The sequence below is a fragment of the Protopterus annectens genome, chromosome 3.part0 (assembly GCF_019279795.1).
Source record: "Protopterus annectens isolate FY-2018-M chromosome 3.part0, PAN1.0, whole genome shotgun sequence".
Taxonomy (NCBI): domain Eukaryota; kingdom Metazoa; phylum Chordata; order Ceratodontiformes; family Protopteridae; genus Protopterus; species Protopterus annectens.
This window is the reverse complement of record NC_056731.1, coordinates 1,212,694,123-1,212,715,294: the sequence shown is the minus strand read 5'-3', so window position 1 is coordinate 1,212,715,294 and position 21,172 is coordinate 1,212,694,123. Positions and strand designations below refer to the sequence as shown.

Sequence of the window (21,172 nt, the reverse complement as noted above, 5' to 3'; positions counted from 1 at the left end):
ACAATATCATCCCTTGGCTTTCCACAAGGCTCAATTGTAGGGCCATTACTCTTCTCTAACTTCACCAATAACCTGCACACCTCAGTCCCACAAGCATTGCTCATTCAGTAAGCAGATGACTCTATAGTCATCTGTGCTGCTGCTACCATAGAAGAACTTCATAAAGTAACACAACTATCCTTCCTAGCAATTGAAACCTTGCTAACTAACTCTCAGTTAATTCTTAAAACAAGCTTATGATATTTCAGCCCACCAAAGCATACGCATCTCCATGTACTTTTAATTTAACTTCATTAGATAATATACCCATTTCCCCCTCACCCCATACTAAGCTGCTAGGCATATAAATTGACTGCAATATGAGATTTGACATCCACATATCTCAAACTATAAAAAAAAGTTCATAAAAAATTGGAATTTTATACAGGAACAAACAATTCTTTACAAATAACACTAAAGCCAAAATCACCCAATCACATTTGATGTCAATACTACTTTATGCATCCCCCATACTCACTAACCTTAGAGAAACCGATTTAGCCAAGCTTGAAGCCTGCCACAATAAAATTGCTACATACGCCACCAATTCCCCATCAACAACTCACTGCTGTACCCCCCTTAAAAAAAACAATTGGCTAGAACTCCCCAATCTCCTACTATATAACCAACTAAGTGTAGCCCATAAGATATTCTACCAAAGGGAAAGAACACCCACACTCCAAAATATTCTATCACCATATACCAGCTATAGAACTTTACACTCCACCAATAAACCACGTATCAAGATTGAGTCAGCCAGGGAATCACTATTCTCAAACTATATAGGCAAAGTCTGGAATTCACTACCATATGAAATATCATCCACCCCGACCCTTTCTCAACTTTGGTGTTTATATATTCCCATAGCAGAGTTTGCAAGTTCAATTTGTAGTTATAACCTCTCAACTCTGGAAACATGCATCACAGTATACTTGGTTTTAGGGTAGAAGTAATATCTTGGTGTTGAATTTGTTAAAATTCTGTAATAGTTGTTTACAGGTAGATGCACTATTTAAATTAAATTGTAAGGTGGTGTGCTGTAATTTCCCAGTTATTTTCATGATGTACAGATAGTAGCTGTATATGGCTATGATTGTAGCCAAAAGCTGAACTCTCAGAAAGTCTAACCTGGACCTGTTACATATTTGCATTAATTTTCATTAGTAATATGGTTTATAAAATGTTTTTTAAAGGAAAACTCCACCTTCTCCTACAGTTTAGCTCAATTCTTGGGTTGCTTTTCTCCTATGATTCCAGTAATGTGTAGGTACCTGAAACATGCTTCTACTTTTTAAACCTTTCATTTCCTAACTTAGGTGTCAAAGGAAGGGAAGACCACCCACTTTTTTTAGCTTAATGTGTTACATAAGTTGCAGAGGAATTTGTCTACACTTGCATGGCATACCATCAGAGTTGCCAGATTTGTAAAGAGATGGGTAGGGACCAAAAAAATGTAGTTCTGCTTTGCGATTTTTGATTGACTCGTATACCAGCATATGAGCCAATCAAAAAATTGTACAGCAGAGCCTCTTCTGTTCAATGAGGAATAGCCCGCTGTTTTGAATTGAACAGAAGTGGCTCTGCTTTGCCATTTATGATTGGCCCGTATGCCAGTATATGAGCCAATCAAAAATCATAAAGCTGAGGCTGTTTCGCCGCGATTTTAACTGGCAGTGTGGGACTCGGGGTTTGAGTGCTGATCCCAGGACAGACCTGCTCAAATAGGGATGTCTGGCAACCCTGCATACCACAGATTCCTTAGTATACTATAAAACAAGCCCCGAGACACACACACTTGAGGGCCATTCAAGAAATAAAAGAAGCTGTCCTGTTATAGGAGTATGACTCTATGTCTCAACAGTGTGGGAATGCACTACTACTTCCTTATGTCTAGCATGACTCGTATAAAGCAGACTTGAATTTGATTATGGGAAAGAGACAATCTTGAAGAAAAATAAGATCACATTAATATGTCAAGCCCCGTTGACAGCCATTTTGTAGAAAGCATATTAAAGTATATAAGAAGCAGTCAGCATGATTTTAAGGTGTTAAAATAACTGAAAACAGCGATAGAGTGAAATAATGTGTTTTTTTTTTTTAATTCTAAGGTGGAGTTTTCCTTTAAAAGTCTTATAGTTTTTGGTGACTAAGCTACCTGGTAGTTTATTCTAACATGTTGGGGTTAGTTTTGCAAAGGCACTCTATGTAGTACTTAATTTGAATGGAGGTTCAACTAATTGTACAGGTCCTTGGGATGTTCTCTGACTGTTAGCAACCTGTTTCTCAATGGCAGGCGATACCCTCCATACAGAAGCTGGAAGGTTTGCGTACTCAGCAGGAAAGTAACTCTGGCTGTTACTGCCAGCCATTTCCAAGTGGTGGTACAGTGGTGGTTCTTGAGATTAGACTAATGTCTGAATGTAAGTATTCTGTTCATCCCCAGCAAGGTGGTAGTATGTGAGAAGAGTTATACTATGATGGGGAACACTTATTCCAGTCTGGAGAAATGTACATTTAATTGCAATTATATGCCTGGCTTCAGGGGAGAATAAACTGGATATTTTGCAGGAAATTTGAATTTGGGCTAGAATTTTGTCTGCTTTAGCTTCAGTGTGGGTGTAAAAGTTTTGGTACTGATCAAAGGTAACAACAAGGTTATTTCTTTTTAGTGGTGGCTGTTGGTAGAGTCCTCAAGATGTCTGTTGCAGTAATGGGATTAGTACCTTTCCATGGTAATCTAGCAACGTGGTGGTGATTCTCATTTGTTGATAATGAGATTTTGTGGTGTGCCAGTTCCAAAACATTTTGAGTTCCACCTGTAAGTGGTTGGAATTGTTAAGGGCACCGGTTCCTGCTGCAGTAAAAACTACAACATCCGCATAAAGTATGCTGTTGATGTTTGTAAGGTTGCAGGGAGAGAACATTTATAAATATGGCAAAAAGTAGAGCACCATCAACTGATCTTTGTGGACACTATTGGTAGTCTGGTCACTGAGAATTTTTCTTCATTAATAATGAATGATCTGTTGGCTTGATGGCTACTTTACCATTGTGTGATTTCTGAGAGAACTCACACTTGTCTTTTGTTTATGTAACAACATTAACGAGTCATTAGTCTGGTATATACCTGTGGACCTGTCTGTGTTCAGTCATTTCAAATGTCCTCTTCAGATCCAGAAACAATGCACCCAGTCAGGAATAGAGTCCATGTTGTAGATTTGATTAGTGATGGTATATGCTGCTGTAATAGTACAGTAGTTAGGGCAAACTCTGCATTAGCTGTTAGCAGGTATATCCTACTACTTGATGTATTGTAAAATTTGACCATAAGGAAATCTTTCAAAGAGTTTAGTTAGGGGACACAGAATGGCAAGCCATAAGATACTGAAGCAGCAGATGACTTAATTCACATAGGTCTGATAATGTGTTTTGTAACGAACATTCGGAAATAGTCATGCTGGATGCCAAAAATCTCAATAACAGCTGAGGTGTGTGTGTGTGTGTGTGTGTGCGCATGTGTGTTTGTGTGTGTGTGCGCAGATATAAAAACTGAGTACCAGGGGATGTAGTTGTGTTGGGTTTCATGGCTAGGATTGTAAAAGCTCTGGTGGTCATTAGCTTAGTGTATACACCTATGAACATCGTTGGTGCATATGATGTATTTAATAGGATAGACTTAATAGTCAAACGCAAGAACAGGAACCTTAAATGGGGGAGTAGCATTATGAGAGTTTACAATGCTTATAAATCCTTTTCTATAACATCTGTAAAGGACTTTAATCCAGTCTGTTTGAATGGTGTGTAGAAGGTACTAAATACAGTATGATCTAACAACTTTAATAGCTGTTTTCCCAGCACCATTGTATGCTTGCTTTCCGTAGAATAGGTCCCCATTTACAAAGCATTTTTTAGGTAAGTCCTCTCTGTTTTGCTGTTTTACATTCCATACAGTATATCACATAGTGTGCCCCATTAATCTCTGGAGGAGGTACAAGATTTCATTTGTGATCAGTTATTTCTAGTTCGGTACTGGCCCATATGTGCTGATTTTTTTTTTATTCATTGGTGTGTAGTTTTTTTGCCTGTTATAAATTGCATTCATAAATTATTCAATTGAAAGTCTCTGCCAAGTTTTAGTGGCATTATTTATTTGCAATTCTTTCTAAAACTGTTATCTCACTTTTTTTATGGTTTTGAGGATTGAAGTAAATCTACTCGTTTTGAGATACTGACCTTGTTATTTTTGGTTACAATCAATATATTTATTTATAGTTGCACTTTGACCCCGTCTGCACACACACACACACACACGCACACACACACACACACACACACACACACTCCGCAGTTGTACAGCATTTGGTTTTGTTGTTAGATTTTCTAAATTGAATTCTTCAGTGGTGATCCAGATTCTGATCTCAGTCTCATTTCTTTCCATGGTAACATTGTTTCTTCATAGAAAATATACTCTTATTATTTTTTATTATTTACTTATTTTATTTTACATTTGTTTACCAGGAAAGTCCGACTGGACATGTGTCCTTTTCAGCGGAGGCCCGGGGAGAAAAGCTCCACAGTTACCAAACAATAATATATGTGACATTTACACAGTTATTGTTGTCTTTCGGCTTTTCCCGGTTAGGGGTCGCCACAGCAGAACTCCAGTCCGCTAATGATTGGCAGTAGATTTTCACAAACGCCGAGGTGCCAGCTCGACGTTCAACCTTCAGCGAAGGCATGTCTATTTACACATGTCTTTCGAACACCCATCAAACCGCGTGGAGGACATGCAGACTCCATACAGAAGGCACTCCCCGCACTCTAGCCAAGAATTGAACTGGAGAACCTCTTGTTGTGAGGCAACAACGCTACCGCTGCACCACCTCACAAATATTAATATAGTAATAGTACATTTGTACAAGAAAACTGTGATTTCATATGTAAACCACTGTAATGAATATGTCATTTTACACCATAAACAGTAAAGATAACACACAGCAGAGTATACACCGTAGTAGTGGAGTTAGGTATAATTAGATAGTATTCAGACAGTAGCTTATTTACAATAGAGTGGGTTTAGAAGTAATTGGGCAGTAGTAGATGTAGAATGTGATAGATGGTTGACAGTGGGAACTTGACAGATACAAGTCAGCCATGGTACGATAAGCTTGGTAGGTGGGGGTAGGGTTATGAGCAATATTAACTTGAAGAGCATGCTGGTTTTAGTCTAGTCAGGGGTATTGCAGGGGCATAGCCACTTGTTTATTAGGTGAGTTTTTAGCAATTACAAATATGTAACAGGTCCAGGTTAGACTTTCTGAGAGTTCAGCTTTTGGCTACAATCATAGCCATATACAGCTACTATCTGTACATCATGAAAATAACTGGGAAATTACAGCACACCACCTTACCATTTAATTTAAATAGTGCATCTACCTGTAAACAACTATTACAGAATTTTAACAAATTCAACACCAAGATATTACTTCTACCCTAAAACCAAGTATACTGTGATGCATGTTTCCAGAGTTGAGAGGTTATAACTACAAATTGAACTCGCAAACTCTGCTATGGGAATATATAAACACCAAAGACCCTTCAAATACAAGAGCATTAATAAAATAAACATAATTCAACATACTCAACAGTAAAACATATACAATTCTAAAAGACTATGTTAAATGGGAAGAATGCTACATTTAAATTAGTGTAACAAATGCCAGAAGACCCCACTACACAAGCATGCACGCCAGAAGACCCCACTACGCAAACATGCAGCAAAACAAATCTTTTCAAAATTATCTACAAAAACAATGTTTTCCAAAGGTTTCAATTATCAGCGGAAAACAATTTAGGCCATTAATGAAGCTCACGTACAGTCTCTAAATCAATAAAAAGAAAGTTTCATTTTAGCTGGGAAGTCATAGGCGTATCTCATATTTAAAAGAAAGGCCACCTAGCAAGTAAAAGAACAAGGCAACAGTTTCTTTCCTCACTATCAAAACTGCAGCACAAGCGCACTGCAGGTTTAAACAAGAGTTGTACACTACCATTCTCGTGGTCCTACATTATTTTAGTGGTTCTGATGAGCGGATTATAAAAAAATTGAATCAACCAAACTGTATAACATGGACTGTGCTTAAAAAGAAGCTGATAACACAGTATTACTAAATCAGCATACACAAAATGGTGTCGGGTAGTTCTCGAATAAAGTCATAGCTTGACTTCTCATAAAAGAAAAGTATTAGTTAAAAACACATACCTCTGCAAACAACTGCAACATGCTATAAATAATGGCTACAAACGTGCCGTGACATGAAAATACCTACAAAACGAGAAACGTGCAGCACTTAATTTTTCTAACCACAAATTCTCCTCATAAGTCTCCTCACACAGCATGCAGCCTTCATACAAGACACACACGTAAATTACACTATTGGTCTTCTCCATGACCCACGATATGTACAGTCACACTAGCACTCAGTACTGTACAAGCATTACAATTTATCTGCATGCCTTTTCTAATAATACTACTACACAAACTACACATGTGAAATATTTGGGAGTGGGGTAAGAAGGGTACATATCCACCCATTTTCCTCAATTACCACCGTCATGGTCCTACTACAGTGTGTGTGGGTGGGGAAGTGCTTCCTTTCAAAAAGAGTACTTCCCTGCTGACTTGCCAATTCAGGAGGGTTAGCCAATTCAGGAGGGTTAGCAGACATTAAAGGGACTCATTTTGCTGTACTTCTCATAGATCACGAAACAGGAAGCTAGTTCTACCTACCACACTCTCCTAGGGATGACAAGTAAACTGCTTAAATGCAGCAATGTATGCAAGCACTACAAGGCACTAGCAAGGGTTCCTTCCTTTGCTCTAGTCCGTGTGCCCTAAACAAGTCCCGGGTCTCCTCCACCAAAAACAAGTCCTATAATGTGACTACCACAGCAGGGCAGGTAAGTAGGCTGTTGGCCGCTCACTCCTCCATTGACCCATCACCACTACCACAACCACCAGCAAGGCCTGCAGTTACCAAACATGTTGAATGAACCGTGGCTGATGATGATTTGGCCATGAGTAAAAGCTTTATGCCATCATAGCAACTGAACCTAATACTCCCTTGTTTGCAACAGAAAATCTACCCAGTGACAAAATTAATTAGGAAACAAATGCAGATGTACAACAAAGTGGTTGTTTTCAAACAATGAAAGTACATTTTGATGCAGCAAAATGTGCTAGAAATCAATATGTATGGTTCTGAAGTTCTCTTTTGACCTAAGGTTTGTGTTTTTTTCTTGCTTTTGCTATCCCTTAAAGTTCGCCCACCATGCAATTCATGATGCTAGGACTGTAAAATGGTATTCAGTGTTTTTGTACTCATAACAAAGTCTCAAGTGCATTGGGGAAAAAAAGAAAAACACTATCACACGTTGCTAGCTATAAAGGACAGGAGTAACGTACTACATACTTCTCCCTTACTGAAAGACGTTGGATAGATTAATTTTACTCAGCATATGCAAGGCAGTCTGTAACCACAGTACAGAAGGATAAGGCTATAAAATGATGATGCATTTCATTCTGTACACTTGCATATTATTTAACTTTAAGCGGCTCAACTCGATTAACAAATGAAATAAATACACAGACAAAAGCATGAACCAAGATGCTACCTGCTCCATGCCATAATCTACTTAAAAGGGAAAATTCCCCCTCCCACAGACACTACATCTGAAAGGAGAAAGACATTAGGGCAAAACCCCAACTGTCTAATCTAAAACTGACAGGAATGGTTTTCGTACCAGTTTTACTTATGTATCATACTATCTGATGAAAAAACTTTGTAATAGCAGGAGTAAAACCTAAGAGCCTCACCTCTGTTAAAAGAAAGAGGTTATGCCAAGAGGCAGGGGTGTCATCTCCCCCTTTGTTATTTGCATTATATTTAGAACCACTGGCAAAGAAAATAAGGGACTCAGAAATTCAAGGATGTAAGTGGTATGGTAGTCAATAAAAGCTGGCTCTATTTGCAGATGACATTATTTTACAACTGACAAAACCAGAAAGAAGCATTACAGTGTTGTGGAACATATTGAGACAGCTGACAAAGTTTCAAATCTTTTTGGTATACAAAATTAGTGAAGCAAACACAAAAACAACAGCAGTAAATTAGGTACTCACATATGAACTGGTTCAGCAATATCCATATTTATGGGGACATGATAAAATGAAGTATTTAGGAGTATGGATTAAAAATTGTACTGGTGTGGCAGCTAAGGATATGTAGGAAGAGACTAAAAAGGCAATACAAAAACTGAGAAAATAAAAACTTTATTATATGGATATTGATAGTAAGATACAAGTGTTAAAATTATTTTTAGTCCCTTTAGTCTTATACACTGGTCAGGCATATTTTTATCAACCAGAGAAGTTGTGGATAGCAACTAACAAAGAGCTGCAGGATTTTACCTTGGAGGGGAAGACGACAACAGTCAAGTGGGATAAGCTTATTTCTTCCAATATAACTGGGCAGATTGGGATTACCCGCATTGAAGGGGTACTTCAGTGCTACACAGATAAGGATCCTATAACACAGCACAAGCAGAAAACTGTAATTCAAAGTGGCAAGCGATGATGATGAAACAGGGGGGAAGCTCAAGTAACAGGGAGAGACTGGGATGTTGGATGCAGACCTTTAAGGAGAATAATAATCATACAAACTATTATATTCATAAAGCAGCAGAAAGTCTTCTAAGAACTAAGCCAACATGGGAATGGAGAAAGGAGATTCTGCTGATAGGGATGACTGCAATTAGGGATACAGACAATAGGGCAAGAAGAGCGGGAATATATTGGAGAAAACTGACAAAGGAACCAAGGTACTGGCAGAAAATACCTAGACAGGAAAAGGTAATACAATGGGAAGATACCAATTAACTTATTTGGACTGCAGGCTAAAGATTGCCTTTCATATCAAGGATTGATATCACAATACAGTAGAATCTAGAACAGAAGTTGCCATTAAGAAAGGAATAATTGCATGATAACTATAAAAATCAATCAGAGGAGGTTAGGAATGACTAGGAAGAGAGATCAGATAAGCAACATACAAAGGAACAACAGGAGGGTGGGTTATTGTATGTCTCCCAAATATGCAACAAAATCTAGAATATTTCAGATCTTTGCCTGGAAGTGCTTGCATAGGTATTTTTATACCCCAAACAGACTTCAAAAATGTTTTCCTCAGGTAGACAGCAAATGTTGGAGATGTGATGGGGCAGAAAAGGGTAACAGGGGAGCATATTTTCTGGGAGTGTAATGAGTTGGTAGTCTTTAAAGATTCCCTGCAGACTGCTCTGTCGGAGATGCTGGGTGAGCAAGCTGGAGTGACTAGGGAAATTATTTTTTTGAGCTATGATACAAACTCGGAATTGCCTAGACATAGAAAGACCTTGTTGAGTCTAATTATGATCACTGCCAAAAAAAAGCAATTAATAGAAAATGGAAATAAAGTCTAAAACAACTTTACTAGCAGTAGTGAAGATTGTAAGAGCTAAAACAACTGGAACTGGGATCTTTAGAAAAGCGTAAGAGCAAATTACATTGGAAAAAATGGGAATTGTGGACTCAATATATGTAGAAGTAGAAAGAGGTTTAAAAGATGGCAGTACTTGAATGAGCTATGTAATGGTTGACTAACAATGACTGGATATGATGTGTAATGTTTGCAGCTACAGTTGTGTCACACGGTTTGGAATGTATGTTTGCAACAGAGATTTTGCCACTAGGATTTATTGTCATTTATATAAATGTAACATGTTCTATGTCATACATATCTTTAGATGTTTCTTGTTTTAAAAAAAGAGGTTAGATCAAGGGAGACCAACAGCCAACCTTTACGCATATGGCACAGATTTCTCAATTCTCTTTACTGTTTGTATATCAAGAGGTTAAGTGAACTGATCCACCCAAGACCTTTTTCAGTCAAGCTCCAGGCCAAAGGTAAATGAGTTACAGACATTACACACTGGTTACATTGCTAATGGATGCAACAGTTAAGATACTCAGTTTGCTAAGTAAACCTGGGATACACAGTGCCATTGACTACTAAATGGTGTCTACAGCTGTTCTGAAAGCTGCATATATGACAGATGTATAAAGTAAATATACAGCTTACCTACAGTTTTCACTAAAGCAGCAGTGTAAAGTACCACCATGCGCTCTGAAACGCATGCATTTAGTGCATCTTATTAATGCAACTAGTGAAATGCTGCAATACAGTCAAAGTTGGATTGCCTGTGCAGCACCCCCAAGGAAATCTGAAACCACACACCAGAGTCTGCCTATCTTTAAGGCTCATACTTCACAAGTCAAGTAAAGGTCAACAATCTGACCTTGCTGAAAACACACCATCATGGCATCTGCATTTCTCCCTACTCGATCCTCTGTAGTAACAGTACGAAAAAAGAATCATTGGTGTCCTGGCTTTCTAGACAGCAAGTAAGCAATTCCAGAAAACAGACATGCTGAGTCAGTAAAAACGGATTTATTAAGAATCCACAAAGCTTTCGGGAAATATCCCCTCTTCAGTATAACAACTTTAGAACCAGAACTCCATTTAAATAGTTCAAGGAAATGACACAGCCCAATCAAAAAAACATCAAATTAGCCAATTGAAAGTCACTCTACATATACAAAAAAAAAAAAAAAAAATATATATATATATATATATATATATATATATATATATATACACATATATACATACACACACATACATACATACAAGAAATACAAAAAAAGAATCCTATTGTAAATCATATTTATAAAAAAAGAATCCTACTACAAATCATATTTATAAAAAAAAATCTAACAAATCTAAAAACACAAAACATTTTAAAATAGTTTGTCTTTTCTTTAATATAGGTTTAATACTGACTTTAAGTTTCAATTGGCTAATTTGATATGTTTTTGTTTGGGCTGTCTAATTTCCTTGAACTATTTAAATGATACTGAAGAAGGGATTTTTCCTGAAAACATTGTGGATTCCTAATAAATTTGTTTTTACTGACTCAGTGTGTCCATTATCTGGAATTGCTTGCTTGCTGTTTGGATGTGTTTCTTGCATTCCAACAGTTTACCTATGTGTTGGTCCTATTTTGTTTTTGTCCTGGCTTTCTAGCCCGGTGACAATCTGTCAGTAATGAAAACATAAAATAATTAATCCAACTTCCACATAATCTCTCACCCACCAGAAATATTTCACCTGAACACACCCATAACTTCTCTACAATCTGCCTGCAAACATTCTTCACCACTTTGTTGGTGTCAGCCCATCCTCCTTCCAGCAGAGGTCTGCACAAGAGGAATTTGTTTCAGAACAATGCAACATATGTTTTTTAAAACCTGCCAGTGAAGATTACTTATGACACAGTTGTTGTCTTTCGACTTTTCCCGGTTAGGGGTCGCCACAACGGAACTCCGGTCCGCTAATGATTGGCAGTAGATTTTCACGAACCCAGAGTCCAACCTTTAATGAAGAAACACCCATTTATGCATGTTTTTCGAATGCCACCCAACTGCGGGGAGGACATGCAGACTCCACACAGAAGAAGTACTCCCCACACTGCAGCCGAGAATCGAACGGGAGAACCTCTTGCTGTGAGGCAACAACGCTACCGCTGCACCACTGCTATGAGTACTGGGTGTCCTGCTCTTGTTCTGCATGAAACCTTTTTTCTTGGTTTCCCATTAAGTATAGTGCACTCCTTTCGTGGGATTAGCCCATATTGCACAAATTAAATAAATCAAAGCAGATTAGAAATCTGCGTATCTCCCACAATTTATCCACCCACCCACAACTCATTTTCCCCCATTTTACTATGATAAAAAGATTTATGTCTGCAAACCTTATTTCTGTTCCGGTTAATTTCTACATGCATAATCCATCTGCTAACGGATTTTTGCATTTCTTACAACAAACAATTTTGAAAGTCAACTAACATTTGTTCTTTTATGTTAACATTCTACTTACTAAATGCACAAAAAATCTAAAGTCTCCCTTAACCGTGAGATTAGTATTTCAATGAACTTTTTTTCTTCGGGTTACAGTCTTTACTAGATACTTTGCAATCTTCTGTGTAACATAACTGCTGTTGACACCGAAAGAGCAAGGCTTTTAAAACAGGCTTTCCATGTTGTTGTATCTTTCGGCTTTTCCCGGTTAGGGGTCGCCACAGCAGAACTCCGGTTCGCTAATGATTGGCAGTAAGGCTTTCCATAAAACGCAGAAAGCAGAAACAATAAACAGGAAATTCAATAACATGTGTGGGAAAACTACTTACAAGAATTCTTACGTACAAACACTACCGATTCCTACTTCTCAGTCAATCCAATGCAAACCAATAAGAATCAGAATGAAAACAGCAGCAGTACCTGTCAACTGCTCCCCCCAAAAAAACAAGCACCTCTAAACAGGACCAAAACAATTTTTGAAGATTGCAAAATTATTGTTCTTATATGTTTTGTAATAATTTGGAGCTTTTCTCCCAGGGCATCCTCTGAAAATGGGCCCCATCCAGTCTGACCTTCCCAGTAATCAAATGTCAATCAATAAATAAAAATTCAACTGATCTTCTTAAGATTGTACCTGCATTTTCGAAGGGGTTTCTTTATTTTATTATTACCAAGTCATTTCACATTCAATTACATTGCTAACAGTGTAGAAGCAGCAGGAACACACATCTCCAGTACATAACAGAAACACAACAGAGAATAACATCTGTGTGCAATGCCTGCAACACAAGCACATTTACAAAGAGGGCAATGAACCAAACACTGAGAATGACGACTGTCAGACAGAACCAGATTTCTTTTACGTTACAAAAAACATAACATTAGAAGTCCAACTAAAAACAAGAACAAGTAAATTAACAACAAACATAACAAAAATACTGCCAATAGCAAACACTGAAGTGTAACTACATACAGGTAAGAAGACCGCCTGTAAAAAAGCTTAAACTGGTTGTCACTGACAATTACGCAAAACTCATGTATGGTACTATTAGTTAACCAAGTATGTACATATTTTGGCAATATACAAGACATTAGGAAACTGAAAGGTATCTATTATGGTATAGTAAACTTTGCAACATTTACTGGATCAAACTGGGCTAGACAGAGGAACATACTTCAAAATGAATTAGGTGACCCAACAATTACAGTTACTAATCAGAATGAATTTCAGTTCAATTTTAATATTTGCTTTTACAGGCAGACCTCACCTTTTCTTTGGAAAGTTTATTCCAGACTTTCCAAGGTATACAGAATATCAAACTTGCCAAATGTTTTCCTTCATCTGGGAATACTACCCAGGCTGCCAATGAGGCTCTGGGTGCAAAAGGAGTTTCTTGCCAGGTGACAGTACTTCATAAGGTCAGGCAAATAAAGGATAAATACAGACAATGTACTCTGGGTAAATTTCAGATACATATAGTATACTATTCTGGGCAAATTTCAGCTGCATACAGTATTCCTAATAAAAAAAAAAAAAACTGCTGTAGGTTGTGCAATGACTCACAAAGGCGTGTTCATTAAGTGATGACGACCTGTAGCAAATCTAGATACTCATCTGTAAGCCTGACTTAAATGTTAGGTCACTGGAGTTTTAATATTCAGCATTAAACAGTATATGTAAGCCACATTGCAACTTCAAACAAGGCAATCACATGTGCATCACAATAAATAACTTTGTTAATGTATTTATGTAAAATAAACTTGGAAAACTCCCTCTGAATGTAGAAGTCAATCAATATCTGCTGTTCCACTCTCTTGGTAGAAACATCTGAATGATGTTGACGATACATTTGTGGATGTTCAAGGAAACTAGTGACCATTTCCATAAAAGATTGCAAGACCCAGTATTTTCTTTCCTTGTCAGAATAAATGTAAGATATTACTTAATTATAAACAATTACAAGACCAATTTAAGTAAATCAGCGATTTCCCAAACAATGAGGTCAGTGCATTCTGCATGGACCAATTTAAGTAAATCAGTGATTTCCCAAACAGTGAGGTCACTGCATTCTGCATGGACGTGGTGAATGACCCAACACATCTGCAGTCATGCACTGCAAAATACTGTATCTGCCTAGGAGAGTTAAAATGGAATTTACTGGAGAATTGGCAATATGTGATCATATTGATGGAGAAACTTGAAACTGTTCAATGTTTAACATTAAAAATCTTTTGCAGCAGATCTTTAACTAACTGTAGAGGACTAGAAATAAACCACAACCAATAAGGATAAATCGTAGAACCACAAACTGAAGACCAGCTACACGAAATAAAGGAAAAAAGATTTAATGAAATCCAAATCACATGAAACTTCTCTAGCGCCTCGGCCACTTGCCTTTAACAGAGTATGTTAAAGGCAAGTGGCCGAGGCGCTAGAGAAGTTTCATGTGATTTGGATTTCATTAAATCTTTTTTCCTTTATTTCGTGTAGCTGGTCTTCAGTTTGTGGTTCTACGATAATTGTAGAGGACTACCTATATAGTGGAAGTTAGTTTGCAGTTTTGAATTAAGAATTCATGTTCTTGTCAGCAAGGATAAATGTTTGACAGTCTGCTCTATACCGGAAACAAGCTACTGTTTACAAAAACAATGAACAGGAGTGGCAATCACAAACGTTTGGAAAATACCTACAGTAGCCATGAAAATGTGTGTGTAACATTGCAGTACATACCATTTCTGCATACCATCAGCACAGGCAATGGGTACTACGCTATCACTTGTGACAAGTGAGAAAGAAAGCTGATACGTTATTAGCTATTAACTAAATATAAAGTGGAACAAGTGACTAAAATATTCACTCATAGCAAAAAAAAAGGGCAGCATTTACAAACACACAAGTGACACTGGTATACATATACGAAACTGTCAGTACAAGTAGTACTGAAACAGACAGCAGCATGGCAAAAACCCTAATAAAAGTTAAAATCTGGAGGCAAGATCTTTCCCAGAGGCCAAGAAACTGTTTTTATGCTAGGGTGAAATATGAAGGATCCACATTCAATTCACACATAAAATTTAAGTACTAGCTGAACTGGAACTGCTTCAATGTGGAGGGAAGACCTGGGTCTGAAATCTTGGCAAGGAGTTAAAATTCCACAGATTATTTAGTCTAATCCTCTGAGCTACATTTCTCTGTGACAATACCATTTTCCCATTTCTGATTTCTAGATGTCTGATCCTAAATATTGTCCTTTCCTCACTTTATAGTCATAGAAGCTCCTTCCATACCTACTACTCTTATTTGGCATTTTACTTTCATTACAGTCAATTATTTTTGATTTTAAGCAAAATCACCTTAAACTCACCCATCGCTCATTCCTCTTACCTCCTATCCATGAATACTGCCATTCTTTGATTTAAACGTTCTTAAACAAATCAATCAAATTAACTTAGTCTTGTTTTTAACTTCACTGAGTACTACTGTACCAAACATATCAACTTTACTACCTATTCCAACCACGCCTCTCAACTTCTTTGCTCAAGAACTCAAAACAAAGCTAAACATAATGGAGGTGAGAGCACAAAGACCAAAATATCAGGGACAAGTTTTAAACATTACTGTAATCCACTTAAAAAAGTTAATAGTACAACAGGTTTTGCATAGACATGCATTCTCTGAACAATAAATATGAAACTGTAATGCTGGACATTACTAACAGTAATACTCAAAGATTTACTAGAAACATCAAAAATGTTGTCGGGGACAGGGCAAAAATTATGAGGTAAAACTGTGGACGTTATGCAAAATTCTAAACAACTGAGAGGCATAATTCCAGCTCCGGGACAGTTACAGTTACTACTACAGAGTGCAACACTGCACTTGTCCTGTTAATTACCCACTCTCCAGTTTAAGTATTGCTACTGAAATTTCTTGCACAATTGTCGATTTGCAGTGTACAGCTTCCCCTGGCCTCCACTAAAACTGATCTTCACCAGGTAACACCCAACATTAGCTATTAAAATAAAAAAACGTATCCTTTAGAATGACCAGGCTACAGTACTTATCTACACATCATAAGTAAGAAAACCAAGCACAATGCTGACAAGAGTATCACTTCACCTATCCACCTCCAATCCAGCAGAAAGGCACACTTTATCGTAAAATCTGGCAATCTGAAAAAGTTGCAAATGACTCCTCAAAAATGTATTTAGTCCATTGCAAAAAGTGTACAAAACTAAAAATAAAAAATAAATAAAACTGTGTATGTACAAGCAGAATAAATATTCCCCTGCAATGTCTGGAAAAAAAGAAGTACATAAATATGTGTTAGCCATGTAACTGTATTGATTACAAACTAACCCTTCATAGTAATAGCCTGGGAGGAAAAACTTTTTGAAACATCAACCAATAAATTATGCATATTAGTTGGTATGCAAACAAAAACAATGAAAACTTACAGATCAGACAAAAGATCTGTAGTTTCAATGTGGTGAAAATGTATTTACAAATAGTTCAACAACATACCTGTTAACGTTATAAGCTAAAATATCTACAGTTTCTACACTACCCTCATCATCATCATCTTCCTGCTGTTTCCGTTAGGGGTCGCCACAGCGGATCATCTGTTTCCATTTCTTCCTGTCCTCTGCATCTTGCTCTGTCACACCAACCACCTGCATGTATGTCCTCTCTCACCACACACCAACCACCTGCATGTATGTCCTCTCTCACCACATCCATAAACCTTATCTTAGGCCTTCCTCTTTTCCTGTTATGGTGGTAGCTTCATCCTTAGCATCTTTTCCCAATATACTCAGCATCCCTCCTCAGCACATGTCCAAACCAACATAATCATGCCTCTCTTGCTTTGTCTCCAAACCTTCCAACCTGGGGTGACCCTCTAATATACTTATTCCTAATCCTGTCCACCCTCGTCACATCCACTGCAAATCTTAACATCTTTAATTCTGCCACATCCAGCTCAAACTCCTGCCTTTTTGTCAGTGCCACTGTCTCCATCCCATATAACATAGCTGGTCTCACTACCCTCTTGTAGACCTTCCCTTTCACTCTTACTGGTACTCGTCTGTCACAAATCACTCCTGACACTCTTCTCCACCCACTCCATCCCGCCTGTACTCTCGTCTTCACCTGTCTTCCACACTACCCTAATATTTGATTTATTATATTATGAAATGTAAAGCTAAAGCTAGAGGTCCACAAATCTAATAACAATTTCCATATAATAATCTCCCCCAAAAACTGAAGATTGATCTTTCAACTATTTATAACTACAGAATTAAAACACAGCTAAAATGCCTACCACTATTATAGCAAATCTTCAGATGGCTTAGCATTATTTATAAAGAGTGACTTTCTTTTACTTTAAAAACATTACACATTTTTTTTTTCATTTGCTTGTTCTCCAGAAGAGGTCCAACTGAACACATCAAATTTACCGTGGAGATCTCCAGGGAAAACAAATTCTCTGCACATACAAGTTTCACTAACATAAAGTCCATACCAGAAACACACCTTTAACAGAAATGTGTCTACACATAGTAATAAAGCCTTAGTACAGTGACAACAAAGAATACAGACACACGTTGACAGTTAATTAGAACTTCACATATGCAATATTTACACAGTGATAATTTGATGCCTAGTACATCAATACCTTATGATCTAAAAAAAAAAAAAACAGTGCAGTAGTCATACATCGCAATTATAACAAAAATTTCAAGACAATGATGTAAACAAGGAACAGAATCTTAAGGCCTAAACTTGATACCCAACTTTATTTTTCTTCCTGCTTTAAAAATACATTTTTACTTACAAGTAATTTTCCATGTTTCTCAACTTTTAATCCTACAGTATTCAGTTTCCAATTTAGAACAGCATAACCTTAATAACTACACTAAGTCTCAACAGTAAAAAGGATAACATAAATCCTCCCTGTTCATAAACATGACGTAATTAATTAACACACATTTGCTGCTTATTAAGGCGTTACCAATTTTTATCCTCTGATACTGCATCACATTTTCAATGTTTACTGTACTTCACTGCTTTACAGAATGAAGAAAATGAGCACATGTACTTCAGCTTTGCTGTGAAATCCTCTTTATATCGAGAGATGTTTGTTAACTAAAGCACAGCACATTCTTTCAAATTTGGCACAAACGTGCAATCTGTGTCACAGTTATGCAGGCAAAACAGTTTAAGCTACAACCGTATCTCCTAAGATACACAGTTCCGCATTTACCTTACCTTTGCACTGCACATACTTTAATGTAAAACCTCATCGTAAAAGAATTAAATGTTCACCTAAACAAACTATCAATTCATCATATTTACTCTATGTACATTTAAAAGTAAAGATAATAAAGTTGCATTAAAAATAGAAAATCTCTGCAGTATGACATAAAATATGAGGTTATTATATGTACTGCTTTACTGATCACTTATTGAGAAGATTGGCTGAAACAGTATCATCAGATTATTCTCCACAACAAGATGGCTGGCTCATAGGGTGCCCACTAAAACAGATCTCTTGCAAAAATGCCCCAGCCATCATGATCCACCCTATATACTATAATATTAGCAAGTACCAATACCCCACCCCACCCCCCCAAAAAAAACTTCTGCTTCACCCCCAAACACGCCAACCTACTTATTTAAACTGAGAGATATGGCAACAGCAGAGATAATGCCCAATTACTATAATTTTGGCTCTCATATTTAGCTTTGCTCATCCTGGCCGTCTTCAAGAGAAATCTTGATAGCTGGATGGGAAATAGAAAATTCACCCCAGGGATCACTCAGAGGCACTGTGAACTAAGGTCGGGTGGCACAATGCCACGGTAATCCTATGGGCTAGGCTTGTAAAGGCTCCCGGGCCATTAGCCTAGTACATACCTATGATGTTCCTCAAAATTTAGAGCTGTTTATGAGTACATACTTTTATTACATACATAAACCATGCCTATACAAAGATTCTCTGACACTAACTATACAAGGTCTGTAACATAGCTCTCAACGAATCAGGGACAAATCCAGAAATAATCAGGGATTCTTTTACTACTACTGACTTTAGACACGCACACACAAACACATTTTATGAAGTCTACAATTCTAATTATTGTCATTACTTATTAACTGTAATTTGTCTCCAAAAGTCACCAACTTTGGGAGGGATTAAGAGGGACAAAGCTAAAAACTGGAGTCAAAATCAGGTATCCCTGAAAAATCAGGGGTTGAGGGGCATCGTCTAAAACATAAAGATCTTCTATAATGAAAAATAGTGTTCCTCTCCCTGACCCTCAAAAATGCCTTTTGAAGGCAAGTGCTATGATTTTCAATGTTTGGAGGTTAAGTGGGAAGACTGTTCCAGTCCCAACACATACCCCTAGCTGCTGACTCCCTCTTTGACAGTTATACGCATAACACAGCACTTGGTTGCTTTGCAGATTATGCCTGACTGCACACATGATCTGCAATCACCATTCGCACACTGTTTACAAATAATCCAAAATATCAAAGTTCATGTATGTGAACACAAACTACTACATATTACGTAGCTAACACGAGCGTCATACCTCTAGATCTATGATCTTATAAAATATCAGATGCACACAAGACACTATTACTTTGGGACAAAAAAGTTTATATACACTCGGAGAAGAAATTCTGTTCCTACTTAAGTCCGTATCTTAAACATCTGTTGCAATAACCCGAAAATGTAGTCACTTAACCCGGGTGCAAAAGATTACACAGCCTACGACAGTGTATTTTACATAACGCACTGCAAATTTATACAGCAACATTCTAGCTTAAAATAATGATAATACCAGTACAGTAATCTGCACTACACACATACACTAGTGTTCACACAACAAAAATCACCATAACCCCAAATTAATGACAAACCCAATAGACCTGCTGCTAGCTATAAACTTTCACATAAAAAAAGAAAATAATCCCGTAGACGACCCCCAGTGTGCCCTATCCTGCGCTACTGCCGCTGTCTATATATTTATATATGAAAGGAAGTCATCCCGTGGGTGTCCCAGTGTACATAAATAAATAAATAAACCCCTCACGCAGCACCATTAAAGCCGGGGTTAGTAATTTCCGCACATGCGGAAAAATCCCAGTGCATTTACGTACTAGTGCTTGTCTATAAATTCCCCCGCGAAAGAAAACAATCTGTCGGACAGCGCCACTGCGACAGGAGCGATTCTGTTTGGAACTTTGTCGGGGAGAAAACAGAAGACCCTTCACACCTGCATCCCTCAGCGCTGAATCCACTGGTGGTTGTGAATGTCCCTCAAGTGGGAAGCAGCTACACCTTTTCGGCCATAAACGCAACGTACTGCACCCAAACACCATATATGCACTTACCCCATTACAGGTGGGCCATACCCGTCTCCGAAAACATCGCCATACTGTCCCGATGTCCTCATAGATCCACCTCGTTCGTAATAATCCTGTCTTCTGTAAGTCATGTTTAAGTCCTGTCCGGAGTCAGAACGGCCTATCTGTCCCAGAGTGTTCAGTCTCGACTGAGATCCATACAGGCTCATAGCGCACAATTCAACCTCTCAAATCTACAAAGGAAAACCGTCTTCGGATTACACCGATAGTTTCAACAAGTAGAAAGGAGCCCGGAAGCTAAAAGTAGGCGGAGAAAGGTGCGCTCCTGTTTTCTCTATGAGGCGGCTGCGGGAATACGAGTACTAGTGAAAAGACTGTCTCCGCTGCCAATGGAACAAAGCCACACCTCGTTTCTTGTTAAATATTCTCATGGTGACAACGCCCAGCGACTGTCCAACACCTTCGCTAAGGGGAAAGTTTGTTAGGTATTAGGGCTGAAGCATCTGTAAATGTGATGGTTTACTTATATTCGACGAATGAGGACACCCCTGCAATGTTGTAGGCAGTTATTAAATTATGTGGTAACAAAATACTAATGCCGCAAAATTATAGGCTTAATTTTAATAACACTGTGCGATATGCGTTTTTTATTCAAGGTCTGCGTAATGGGATTAAATCACGTCCAGCACACGGATTCGGATTTGACGGCTTGTACTTTTTTTTAAGAAATGCTTGTACTC

General features: G+C 37.8%; 1 protein-coding gene across 3 annotated transcripts in view; it reads right to left on the bottom strand.

Moving 5' to 3' along the window:
- LOC122796716 (desmoplakin) overlaps positions 1-20,822 on the bottom strand; it is a 1,113,853-nt gene extending 1,093,031 nt beyond the window's left edge. Inside the window, exon 1 of one of the 3 annotated variants that reach the window (XM_044065413.1) lies at positions 20,460-20,822. In XM_044065413.1, coding sequence (XP_043921348.1) covers positions 20,460-20,641 — 182 coding nt within the window. In that variant the 5' untranslated portion in view covers positions 20,642-20,822. The remainder of the gene's footprint in view (positions 1-20,459) is intronic. The other 2 variants (XM_044065414.1, XM_044065415.1) reach the window with 2 other exon arrangements.
- Between the last annotated feature and the right edge of the window lie 350 nt (positions 20,823-21,172).